This window comes from Alligator sinensis, unplaced genomic scaffold, assembly GCF_000455745.1.
Source record: "Alligator sinensis unplaced genomic scaffold, ASM45574v1 scaffold100_1, whole genome shotgun sequence".
In the NCBI taxonomy this organism is placed as follows: Eukaryota; Metazoa; Chordata; order Crocodylia; family Alligatoridae; genus Alligator; species Alligator sinensis.
The window spans coordinates 783616-796576 of NW_005842193.1; the positions used below are offsets into that span (position 1 = coordinate 783616).

At 39.3% G+C, this 12961-nt stretch overlaps 1 protein-coding gene across 3 annotated transcripts in view; it reads right to left on the reverse strand.

Annotated features, from left to right (window-relative positions):
• HBP1 (HMG-box transcription factor 1) overlaps window positions 1-12961 on the reverse strand; it is a 26083-nt gene that overhangs the window by 3450 nt on the left and 9672 nt on the right. For all 3 annotated transcript variants that reach the window (XM_006026435.2, XM_006026436.2, XM_025207382.1), the window contains exons 2-9: window positions 12682-12877; window positions 11543-11777; window positions 10242-10374; window positions 9269-9380; window positions 9067-9179; window positions 8564-8720; window positions 7641-7785; window positions 3819-4145 (exon numbers count right to left, since the gene is read on the reverse strand). In XM_006026435.2, the coding sequence (XP_006026497.1) occupies window positions 3819-4145; window positions 7641-7785; window positions 8564-8720; window positions 9067-9179; window positions 9269-9380; window positions 10242-10374; window positions 11543-11777; window positions 12682-12877 (1418 nt within the window). The remainder of the gene's footprint in view (window positions 1-3818; window positions 4146-7640; window positions 7786-8563; window positions 8721-9066; window positions 9180-9268; window positions 9381-10241; window positions 10375-11542; window positions 11778-12681; window positions 12878-12961) is intronic.

Genomic DNA, 12961 nt, shown 5'->3' on the forward strand with positions numbered 1-12961 from the left:
CTTTTTTGATAATCAATCTCCCAACATTTTCTTATTTTTCTTTTTGGAGTCAGCACTTTACAAAAGACACCAGTTAGATGTGAGAAAAAACATGTGTGATATCAACAGTATTTCCTCTCTGTAGTGTCTGGGCATGTTTCTGACTGCCCCCTGGCTCACTGACCTGTAAACAATATCTGAGATGTTTCTGTAACTGAGCCAGGCTTCCAGAATACTGATATACAAAAATAAGCCTGAATATACCTGTACCACTGTACCTAAAATGGTTAAGAATTTGGTCTGTCTCATCAGCCTGGCACAAACCACCTCCAGGCTTGTACCCATGTTCTCCTCCACCTTACTTTATAAGATGAAGATGAATTGCTGAGAACTCAGTAGTGCCGCCTTCCCTGGTGAAAGCAGCCTCAGAGCTACAAACCCTTTGTCTGCAGGGGCTGGAGAAATCATCTCAGATTGACACCCTCCTAATTGAATGCTGTGCTGGGCAGCAGCCAGGGCTCATCTGTCATGATTTACCCCTGATTATCTCCAGAAACTGAACATGGGGAGTAGAAGAAAAAAAACAAAAAACCCAAAACCCCTTTGACCTTACTACTACTAAGTTGCAGACCAACTGGAGACTAATCTCCTATCATCATGCCACATCGCTTAATTGCACCCCAAACATCGATTAGATGTTAATACAAAAGTAGTTCCACCCTTTTGCTGAATGTCATTAATATTTTAACCGATGTTGTTCAATTAATGATGTTTACTGAAACACCAGGCACGTGACCCTCCCTATCCACTATAATAGTGAAATGAAAAGTTTACTGCCAATCTTTAAGGAAAGGCGTGCACAAACATCGCTGCAGGCAGTGCAGGTATTCACAGACGCTAAGGGATCAAGGCCACCAAGCACTTCTGGATAGTTCCAGGTAGGGCAACTCTGAGAAAGGCTGTCTCATTCTCTGTCAACAGGTTTGATTTCTGAAAGGCTTTACTACAGAGCAAGACTCCTAGGGACTGTAAAGTGAATATTTAATCTGATCTCTATATACAACCACTGCCTTTGTATTGGGGGGGATGCTTTGAGGACATGACAGAACAAGCCATCTCCCGTCAGGAGAAAATCTATACCTGAACCAATTTGTGTCTTCTGGCAAATAAGTTTCTGATGGTGGTTCTTTAATAACATTCTTGTATCAAGCTTATTTTAAACTAGAAGTAAAAAAAGCCAGCCCGGTTAGACTGTCTCTAGACCAGGTATATTCTGGCAGTGTTGGAGTCAGGTTGTAGCTGTGATGGTTCAGGAATTATGCCAGGCCAGGATTTTTGGGGGGCAATAACTTGTATTAGATCAACTGCATGACTGAGATAGGCTTAGACAAGCTTTCAAAAGCACTGGTTCAATAAAAGGTATCACCCACAAAAATCCTTGCCCCTCAGATATATTCTGGCAGTTTTAGGAGATATTCAAGTCACATGGGAAGCCTTCTCTCTTCAAAGCACTGCTACCTAGTTCCAGTGCCTGGGATACTATGGAGGAAGGCATTGTGACTCAGCTAGATGAGGAATTTGCTTAAGGATGACACCTCAAACTGCTGGGCTTCCAAGTAGAAACCTCTGGAGGCAAAGCTGTATGTTCAGGTATCAAAGGTGAGTATAGGCTGGTGCATCAGAGAACTTCAAAAGAATCTGGTTCAAAGGCAAGAGCTTCATTTTCAAAAGAAATCAGTCAACAGGGGCCAACTACTCCTGCCACTGAGCTGTGGAAGACAGGTTCCAAATTTTAAAGGGCCTCTTCCAACTTCATTAAAAATTAATTCTACTAGGTAGAGGGGAGTCAGGAAAAAAAACATGTTACTACAGTCCCTCCTTCTGTGCTCTTCCTCCTCAACTTGCATTCTATCATTCATGACTTTGGGGGTGCTCTTAAATGATCCTTATTTGACCATAAAGAACTAACTAAGGGATATGCCTACCTTGTGACTAACTAAAAAAAGGAGGGAACTATTATTTGGGCACAATTTGTGGTGCTATCATAACATCTGCATGAATTAAGCCATTACATCTGTTCCTGCTTTGCATCTAAAATCACATGACTACAGGGACTAGCATCAATAAATCATGCTAACAAGTTCAGGTGCGCTTTCTACCTTTAAACTTTACCTCATTCAAATTATTCACATACTCTGTCATATGGGATTAGAACTCATATCTACAGTAAAATAAACAGAAATTATACCACTATTTTGTCTTAACACCAGTTTTCAAGCTTGTTAGAGCTGGCCTGGGTTAAGGGTTCATTCATTCCAAGAATAAAGTGACTTTTGACCTGCAAACTACAGCAGTGAAAGCCCCAGATTTTATTAGCCTGGCTTCAGTGCGTTGTTTCTCCTTTCTCAAAATGAAAGACCATTTCATTCTGTTGCAAATTCCTCATCCCTTATGAGTTTCTAAAATGCATATGAAAAATGAAAAGGAACAGTTTCTCCAAGGAAAGGCAAGAACATGAGACTGCAGATATGAGGTTATCTCAAACCAGGATGGGCAAGAGGAACGGAGGGAATAGGTGGAAATAGACGTTGCCTTTTAAGCCCATGACAGAGCAAATGGTGAGTCAGGTACTACATATTTGGTATGGGGACAGCTGGGGCAAAACAGGATCAGAGGTCAAGTTGTCAAGGCACATGCCCACCCATAGCCACTTGGAGACAAATGCTCATATCAGCAACTTGTATCTCCCTATGCCTGAAGAAGGCTGTTTGTCCCCAAAAGCTTGCAAAAAACAATTTTTCCAACTATTTAGTTGGTCTAATAAAAGATATCACATCTACCCAAAAAACCTTGCCTGCTTATGTCCTCAGACCAACACGGCTACAACCAACAACCCTATATCAACAGTGGTATGTGGCTAAATAAAAGTTTACTCGAGTACTACAACTGCAAGGCTATTTTGCTTGTCAGAAGTTTGAGGACTCAAATTCAAATCTCCAGTGACTGAATCTATACTACATTTGATAGAGACAAGGGGCTGTGTTCTCCTACACTGCCTTCCTCCTGTGCCTCAAACCTTTCATTTGATGATGTCAGTCACTTAGGTTATTGCTGGTTTTCCTCAGCTTAAATCTGTGCATGGATGTATTCAAACCAACTTGAAATCCATCCGCTGCAGCTCCAACTCACTGCGCTGTAAATAACCTTGTATTCATCATAAATGTTTCTAACTGGTGGTCTGCTTTGATTTCTCAGTGATAGTTCTATTTGCAAAGAGGTATCATCAAAATTGACTATACACATTATAGAACATCACAGAACAATAGAACACAGAACGATAGGATTAAAGGGCTGGGTTTTCTGCATGGTAGGGTCCCAGTCCCAAAGAACTTACACTAGTATATTAAAACTGAACCTGAGATCTGTGTACCAAGCTATAAAAATCCCTGTTTCCTATTGACCCACAAGAAAGAACTGCACAGGATTCCCTCCCCCCAAATCAAATCTTATCAATATGGACAGATAATCTGAGCATACACACACACACAACTTTATTCAAAAATGCTTCTAAAGGCAAGATAAAAATCCATTTTAAGTTACAGTAAAGATAGTGAAAATGAAACCAATTTCTGCCCCGACACTTGTTGTCAGGTTCTCCAAGGTGAGAAACCCTTAAAGCCTCCTCTTAAATTTGGCCTTTTGTTAGCAGCTTTCAATCTGGTTTTTCAAACAACATCTACATATACATATAAAACTGAATTCACTGTAAGTTGGAAAAGCATTTATCAAGTTTGTTACATTAACTGTAGGTCCAAAACTAGGAACTTAAGTGCCATTACCTGTTATCTTTCCCTGGATACATCTGAGTATATTCAACTCTGTACTTTTTGGCAAAAAGCATGAAGGCATTCATTGGTCTTTTGCACTTGTTAGGAGAAGTGGCACTCACAGTACTTGCAGTCCCTGAGCTATGACTTTTGCCAGCTTTGCTATACGAAGAATTGGAGGAAAGCTGTGACGATCCAGATGACACACAGTTCTTACTGCATTCTGATCTCTCTGAGTCTTGACTACCTGATCCTCCACAAGATAAAGAAGCACGACGCTGACGAGCCATGCTGCTTAACACATAAACTGCAGAAGAATCCATTGGTGTAAAATCGTAACTAGAATAAAGAGATACATCACTTAATTAGTAAATTAATTAGTAATTTACAAACTTGTAAATTTACTCGACAACCCGTGATACACTGTTCCACTGCTCATTTGTTCTTAATGCCATTCTTACATTTCAATTCACCACAATGCAGCAGTAGGATGCAACTACCCAAGATCTTCTGTGCTGTTTAGTAGCTCTACCTATGCATGAGTCATGTTTCCATCTCATTTCCTCTCCTTCTGGAATAGTCTGTTATTTGTGCTTTGGACTGTAGGCCAACTTCCACATTTATCCCTATTAAGGTAGCCTACCCAGAGTGATAACTTCTGTGAAAGACAATTCATTTTGGGACTGTGAACAAACAGCATGTGGGCCAATACCACTCCTTCCCTGCTGCAGTGAAAAAATGGAGAATGGAGCCCACAGAGCAAAGCCACACCAGTGAAAGCCAATCCTGTAGAGACTAGCAGGGCATCCAGACCACTGACACAATGCTTGTTTGCTCTGGAGATGGGTGTGAAGCTAAGGAGCTTCCTCCCTGCCTTTAGTGACTGCTGCTTCTCTTGCAGGCTCCTGGGACAGACATGACTACATCAGTTACATTCAGCACACTTTTGCAAGGCTTTACAACCATAAGGTTTAAAAATGAGTTGGGCAGCTGCAAACTTAAGCATGTGCCTTAATTTACCTAAGGGGCATGAACTAGACCTGGAGAAGCCACTGGAACCCAAAAAAACATAAATAACTAAGCATGTTTTAAACAGCTACACTACATAGAGTGAGCAGCATTTCATTCATGCATTGTAAATATGTGGAGTTTGGTTTGTCAGCAAAATATGGAAATGTTAACTTTTTTCCTCCGACCCAAGGCCTAGCTAACCCCATTAGTATTTCTGTGAAGCTTCAGTGTAGTATTTAAGATATGTATCTACTTTTATACATATAAAAAGAATAAATCTTTGGTTACCAAAAAGCCATTCATATGGACGTGCTACATTTTGTGAGGAATTATAAAAGTGTGTGATAATGCAAAACCACACTAAGCTTAACTATACAGATATTACATACAGTAAAAGTGAAAGATGCTTGCTACACAATACCAACAATTACAAGTTACTGTTTCAAACTTCAGAGGAGAGAGAATTGTTGTATTAAAGCTTAAAAAAAAAAGTAGTTTGTTGTACAATGCCAATTACAAGTTAGTAAAACAAAGATGCCCCGTGGATGACCCAGAATGTACAACAGTGAATTCAAAGTTAAAACTGCAGAGAATGCACTTAAGTAATGATATAACACTTATGTATACATTTTTTTTTTTTTTTTTTTTACATATAATATGCTTCGATACTTATTTTGCAAACAAAGTTTTTCCATAAAACTTCTTGAAACAGTCTTGTTTATTCGCTTTGTAGTTCACTTGGAAACGTGAATGTTAATTGCAAGTATAAAGAAATACTGTTCATAGATGCCAACATTATAAACATAGTCTTTATAGAGCATTGCTCCAGGGACTGAAATATAATACCTCTGCACTTGGTAACTTTTATCTGAGAACTTCTAACACATATAGAAGTATACCATTCATGATTTCAATTCAGAGTAGATAATCTTCCACCCTCTAGTGGCAAAATTGTGATAACTCTACTATGTCTCATGGCAAAAAAAATCAGTTGCACAAGCTACTTGAAACGCTAGGGCCTTTAATTCATCGTATGTGGGAAAAATATACATACCTAAATTACCTTTAAAGAGGGACCATTCACTAAATCCTCTAACATGCCAACAAGTACTAAAAGACTAACTTTTTAAAACACGAATACTCAACATAAACCAAAGGTTTTATTTTTAAAACTGAATGTGGTATCTCCTCCATCATTTGCCTATTCTTCCTGGCTTAAGAAGAACCTGGAGGTGCTTTTTTATCATAGGAAATCAAAGTAGCACCAGGCAGAGACCAGGAGCATTTATACACCTACCTTTTTGCCCTGCAATGCGTTGGAGATCTGCTGCTATGGAGCAGACTCAATTAATTGATTCTGATACAAACAGTGCTGCCGCATGCAGTTATATAAGTGGTGAAATGTGCGTCAGCGTGCAGAAAATGGCAGGAGTGCCTCTGCCATTTTCTCAGCACTGACATGCATTTCACCACTTATACAAATGTAAGCGACACAGTGCCGGGCGCTTTGAATGAAAAGCGCCCGGCAATGCAATGCTTCCATGTGTAAAAATACCCCAAGCTTCTGCAAGAACTTACCCCAGTTTGCTGGCAGAAGTTTTTCCCTTACTCCAAGACAGAATAGGGGGAGGCTGTGACTGTGTCACTGTCCAAAGTCTACTTGCAGAGTAAGCAGCAGCAGAAGTAGGGAATACAAGGCAACTAGCTGGCAACCTAAATTGCTAGCTCAGAGGCAGAGGGATATGGGGAAAAGAGCTCTTTATCCTCTATTGCTCCAGTTCCTTCCCCAACTACTCCCTACTACAACAACTGCTGAGTTTTAGTTCGTGTGTGTGTGTGTGTGTGTGTGTGTGTTTAATTTATTCTGCCCTTCTGCCAGCAGCTACTGTTTCAGAATCCCTCCCACACTATTTTTTTTCTGCCAAGGGACTAGGCAAGGTCTTATAAACACTATAACTGAAATGAAGGATGAACTGGATGCTACCAAACCAATTCCTTCAGTAAGATGTAAACACTGTCCGAGGACCCAAGAGAAACAAAAACACAGGCAGCTGAGTTGGGGAAACCAAATTTAAGCTCTCCCTCTACCTCCTTAGAGTCCTGAAGCCTTTTCAATAGAAGCTTGAGCTTAAAATAGCCATTTTAAGCTGACTCCTATTGTAAAAAAAAGAACACAAAGCTCTTTAGTATTTCTAATTGAAATGGAAGTTGGTTGTGGCCACTGATCATTCACTGATCCTAGACAGAAGCTGGGGTTTATGGGAAATAACAGTGGAATTCAAACATGCAAACGTTTAAGATTCAGGCATCTTAAACATAAAGAAGTCTGATCAAAACTGTTTTCTTTCTTCGCTATGAACTAAATAAAAAAGAGTAATTGTGGACACCTAAAAAATCTGATTAGACCAACCTAAATATGAAAACTCGTTATTCCAGAAGCAATAAAGCCATGCCAAAGCGGATACTAATTACCAGGTAGGCTGAAGATACAAGGCTGTATATAAAGCACGAGGCAGTAGCCAACTGATGCACATTTGCAGTAACTGGATTAGGTCACCCAGTCTACCCCCCTTCTCCCAGTGCAGGACTGTTCTATGCAATATTTTCTAGTGCTTTATCTGATCAATTCTAAAATGTCCTAAGCAGCAACAGGACCACAACCACTCTACAGTTTTAAAGGTTTCACTGCCCAAAAGTTTTACATTTTTCATTTATACCTTTGTGCCACCATAAATAATTCCTCTCCTGTACACTTACACATCTGTTCATTAACAGAACTTTTTTATGCATAAAATATAAAGACCCATTTAATCCAAAAGTTACCTTTTAAATGTATCAAAAACACCTGAATCATCAAAGTTAATGGCATCAGGGTGTCCAGGAGGTAGACACAAGTCTCCAATATGTATTTCATAGCATGGAATGCCATGCTGAACCACAGTCAAGCTTGGATAAAAGGATGACCAGCCTGAAGAGATCAAGAATTAAATTAGACTATAACAGCCTGATGATCTATCTCTGATGGTAAAAAGCAAGCTCATATGCATAAAAGAAAAACAGCTTCCCAAAAACAAATGAGAAACTTCTGTTCAGGAATCACTTATGGAGGATAATTTATTTTACCTCATTTACAAGATTTTTCTTAGGGAAGAAAAAAAGGCTGAACAGAAAACCAAATATAGTCATAATTTCACCAACCGTGTAAGTGTCATGCTCAGCAAGTGAGGGACAATACAATAAATCAATAAAGTTTGAAAAAGTGCTTTTGTCTTTTCAAAATGCAGTGTTTCCTTTGGGTAGATTTAAAGTGACACTAAAATACAGAAGCTTTAAACCAGGGATTGGCAACATATGGTCTGCAGGCCGGATCCAATCTATGGAGCTGGGAGGCTTCAGTGGCATTCTGGCAGTGGGGGACTTCACCTGTACTTGTGTTGGAGCCAGGGAGCAAGGAAATCTGCCGGGGACAGATGCTACACCATAGCCAGACAGCAGGGAGCTCTGCCAACACCACAGCTGAGGGCAGGGAGAAGCAGCAGCAGTGAAAACCTGCCACCACTGTGTTGGAACACTGGTTCACCTCAGACCCAAGCCAGTTTGTTTTGGCCACAACTCTGAAAAGTTGCCAACTGCTGCTTTAAACAACAAAAACTGGGAGGTATGGCTATGAGAACTACAGACAGTTGTTTAGAACACTATCATATACATTCAGAAGCTTTTGTTTCACATGCACAATATTTTCCTACCTTTATTTTTAATATAGAAAGGGTGATCCAATCTGCACTCTACTGTAAGCAAACCATCTTCTACTGTGCCAGGATCAAAAGTCAACTTCAGTACAGACTCACCAAATGAAACACTTTCTTCATGAGATATCAACTTCAAACCATCAGAACCATAGCCCTATAAATACAGATAATCTTCAGATTTTTTTCCCCAGAAAAGTTTAAATCGGTGGATGCTCCAAAATGTATCTACATCTTTTTATGGCACACCAACACTCAAGGGGTTAAATGAACAGCACAAAGCAGTAAGAAAATACACAACATTCAACATATCTGCAGGTTGCCCACTTGTTTTATTCTGAGGGGTTCAGACAACATATTGCTAACTAATGGATACCTTCCATATGCCTCTTTCATAAAAAAAATTCTTGGAACAGTAATTAAAAGTACCTGAATAAGACTGCACACAAATCAAGGTCTTTGTTATGGCTAATGCACAGGATTCAGGAGCATCAAAGGCCTACCTTGTAAGTACGCATTGGAAGTTCTTCCTCATTTGAACAGCCTTCAGATCTAGCAAAATCTTCAACATCCTGCCACTCTTTATTGCGCCCTTTGTGAAAGCATAAACGTGTGCCTGATATTTAAAAACAATAAGGTTAATATCTTGCAAAAGGAGGAGTGGCTAACAAAACAGCCCTAGCCTACATTGCTTGTTTTTTTTACCTTTTAAAAAACAGTGCCAAACAGTTGACGGCCATGAATGGCACCATCCTAGATCATCATCGTCTGACAGGGATGACATGCAAAAAATGCCAGACTCTGATTCACTATTTGCCTATTGAAAGAACAAAAACATATCAATGCTTTTTACATAGATGACTTTAGGACTGTGTTTTACCATGCATTTGAGTAGCCCAACTAACTTCTAATGGAGAAATGTAAAACAAGTATTGCTTAGAGACAGTGGCAGAAAGCTTCAAACAAAGAAGAGCAAATATGAACAAAGTATTTTCTTTTTTTCCCTTACATCTTTCTGGCCCTACCCACCATGTTTGAGACTATCACCATCATCCTTCTGGCCATGGTCCTTTCACAACCCGTAAGTGCCTTTTCTTACTCAGTGAGATGTAGGTTAATGATTTAGCCCTAAGGTGAGCTGGAGGAGCATTGCACAGTGGAGGAATGTTACGTGATTCTATTCTGTGTCGTTAATGTCACACAGAAATTAGCCGATATTTTTAGTGAAATTTAGATCAGACTCAAAAACCATCACACAGGAATCAGAGATAAAAAAATTTTCATGGCAGTCGTAAATACTATCATCAGTCCCTTTTTACACATCGTAAGTGATGCCTGACACCTTCGTCCACAATAGCGACAAGTTTTAGTTAAGAATTCAGTAAGTTGAAACACCCCCACAATTCATGGTTGCCTCCTCCAGAGTTCCTAACGTTTCCTTTTCTGTATATCTTTTAGAATGTAATCCCTATGGGGCCAAGGCTATCTGTATCTTTGTGTCATGTACCAAACCAAGCTTAATGTCAATGTGAAAAAAATGATAAAAGGGAAACTAGCCTACAGCTTATGAATAATTTTAGAAACAAATACATTTTTACTCTTAACTAATTCTGTTTCTGAAAAGTTTAACCCACCAGACCTGCTTCTTCATATAGCTTATTGTTTCAGAACAACTCACCCGTTCATGTCTGACTGGTGTTTCATCCAAGTGATGCTTAGAGAAGCCAGGATCACTCTCTGAGGATCCTGGTGGAGGACGTGCATAGGAATGTAAACTTTTGCTTGTAGCTATTATGTGAACAGGAGATGATCTAAGATGGAAAATTAGCTTTTATTAAAATAAGGCTCAGATTTTGGCAACACAATAAAGTGCTGGTATGGCATTCTAGCAGTCTTCATTTCATAATAACTTTCCATATTTGATATTTCAACCTGTAACTGATCTCTCTTTGCCAAAAGCCAGTCTGTACAAACAGCCTGTTTTCACATATGTTTATTATTAAACCCACTGCCCCACAGGGGCAGACATTAGGCACACCCCATAGGGGCAAATGAATGTCAACCCCACGTGATTTAACTTGCATTCTTAAGCTTCCGTATCTGTAGTTCCTAGGAAACTGTTTGGCAATAGATGCTTGATAATGTTCTTCACCTGTCACATCTTATAAAAATCACAATTATTTTCTTCACCTGAACAGAAAAGTTGCTCTCTCTCTACATCCTGCATGTCCTGACCGTCTTCCATTCATATTAGCTCCCCTCTGTCATGATGTGCATGCCTTTAAAACATTCTGAAACCAATACCTCCAACCTCAGAACCATCTGAGTTATAAGATAGCTGCATGGTCACAGTGATGGCCCACAATGGCCTTAATGATTTTTAGTGTTATTGTTTTCAGCAGTGATATGAACTATATCTCCCAGCAGAAAACCTAATGAGATCTCAAAACTAAAGTGCTTGTGAAATCCAGAAGAATCAAGAACTCAGAGTGATTGTCACAGACCACTGATAAAGAATTTTTACTTTAGTGCCAATACATTGTTAATAGTATTGTGTAGGAATTCCAAACTCCCAAGAGATGTGTTTAAAATTTGTAATTTTATAAGAAATAAGTTTATTTTATTTTCTCAAGCCATTTCACTAGCCGAGTGATCATGTTTAGTATATCATGCAGATAACCAAAGTTAATCTTCTAATCGAGCCTCTGACACCATGGCATGGCAAGCCAATACAGCCTGATCTCTTTGGAGGGAATAATTGTCTTGTATTGTTTGAGTTCATCCCCTGAAGAAAATCATCTTTCACAATATGCTTTATAGGGAGGCCTATGCTGTCACCTGTAAAAATAACGGGTCTGAATTGCACGGCCAAGTATGGGTCTCCAAATAGAACATATAGGTCTCTAGGAGCTAAAGTAAATGTTTCTAACAATATGTTGCAAATTTTAGAACTGAACACAGTCAAATTAATATTAGTACCTGTTATAAAAAGAGCACTGCATAAGAGGACTCTGTGGACTCGTGGCTATGTTTGCCAGTTCTGTCAACCAGTTCACCCCATTCTCACAAGAATAAGCACTTTCTGAATTTTCATTTGAGGTATGTTGGTTCCATGAAGGCCTTGAATATTCTTGATGCGAAACATCTGCACTAAGCTGGAAGAGCGCATTTGGGGTGGAATCAGTCTGAACAGCCTGTAGTTCAGGCAGATCGTCTACAAGCAAATTAAAAAAAGCATGATTATTCCTATGGCTAAAATTCACTTGACAATAGCAGACACAAGAATTTGATGGAAAGGTGACCAAAGAGAAAACAGAGGGTGCATCAACAAGGAGCTGCTGCAGAGTAAAAAATTCTGCAGCAGGACAGTACTTGTATTTGCAAGCAATACGCATGTAGACGCGTGAGGTTTACTGCAGAACTAACTAGTCTACTCCACAGTAAATGTTTCATAGATGTGCCAAAGTAACCTAAACAACTCCTACACATCATTATCTGATGTTCCCAAATGCAATTATTTATCACGCTAATATTACTCCTGTATAAAATTCTACTAGGAATTACTGAACTACTGTCTAACTTCACCTTCACATTTTAAATACAGTTATGTTACTCAATGACTTCTATACTGTTTTTCTTGAGCATGATAATACTGAAGTTAAATGTTCTTCTGTGCCATGATTTGCATTTGGTCTTCATCCAAAAAAGTAGTGTTGTCCTTGGGAAAGGCAACATAAAGCTTTGTGCGTATGTTCTTCTCTTCAAGCAAAATTCTGGAAGTTGTGAGCAGAAACTTTTAGCTCCATGTCAAAAAAACAAGTTTCTGTCAACATCTGCCTGTGTGTCAGAGCTATATGTATAGCTCTGACTGCGCATGAGCTATATATGGAAATCATTATGCATTATGACTATGAGGTGGCATGATTCATCAATTCTATACTCATGCCACCTCCCCTCCCTGCATTACATAAACAGAAAAACAATAAACCTGGCAAGAGATAAATTCTGTCATCACTCCATGTGCCTAACTTCCATAGACTTCACAGGAATTTCAGAAATGGAGGAACTACACGACTCATCCTTTATGTAACTTTTCAGGTCTTAATTAAATTCTTTACCAAGCTCCATATGCTCATCATCACAGGATGCATATCCAGGAGAAGATGGCAGGTTCTCATTGCACTTTAGCAACTCCAGTGACTCATTCATCCCTGAAGTCCTCTTGTCCACTACCAACAGGAGTTTCTGTACTGCATTCGGCCTCTGATTTGTCTTCACTTCCCACACCATGTTAGGATGCTCCAGGTTATCTGACTTTAAAAAGACAGACAAATTGCATGAATAAAACTCTGAAAGTCTCAAATAACCCCACAACCTACTTCTTTTACCTCACCACCA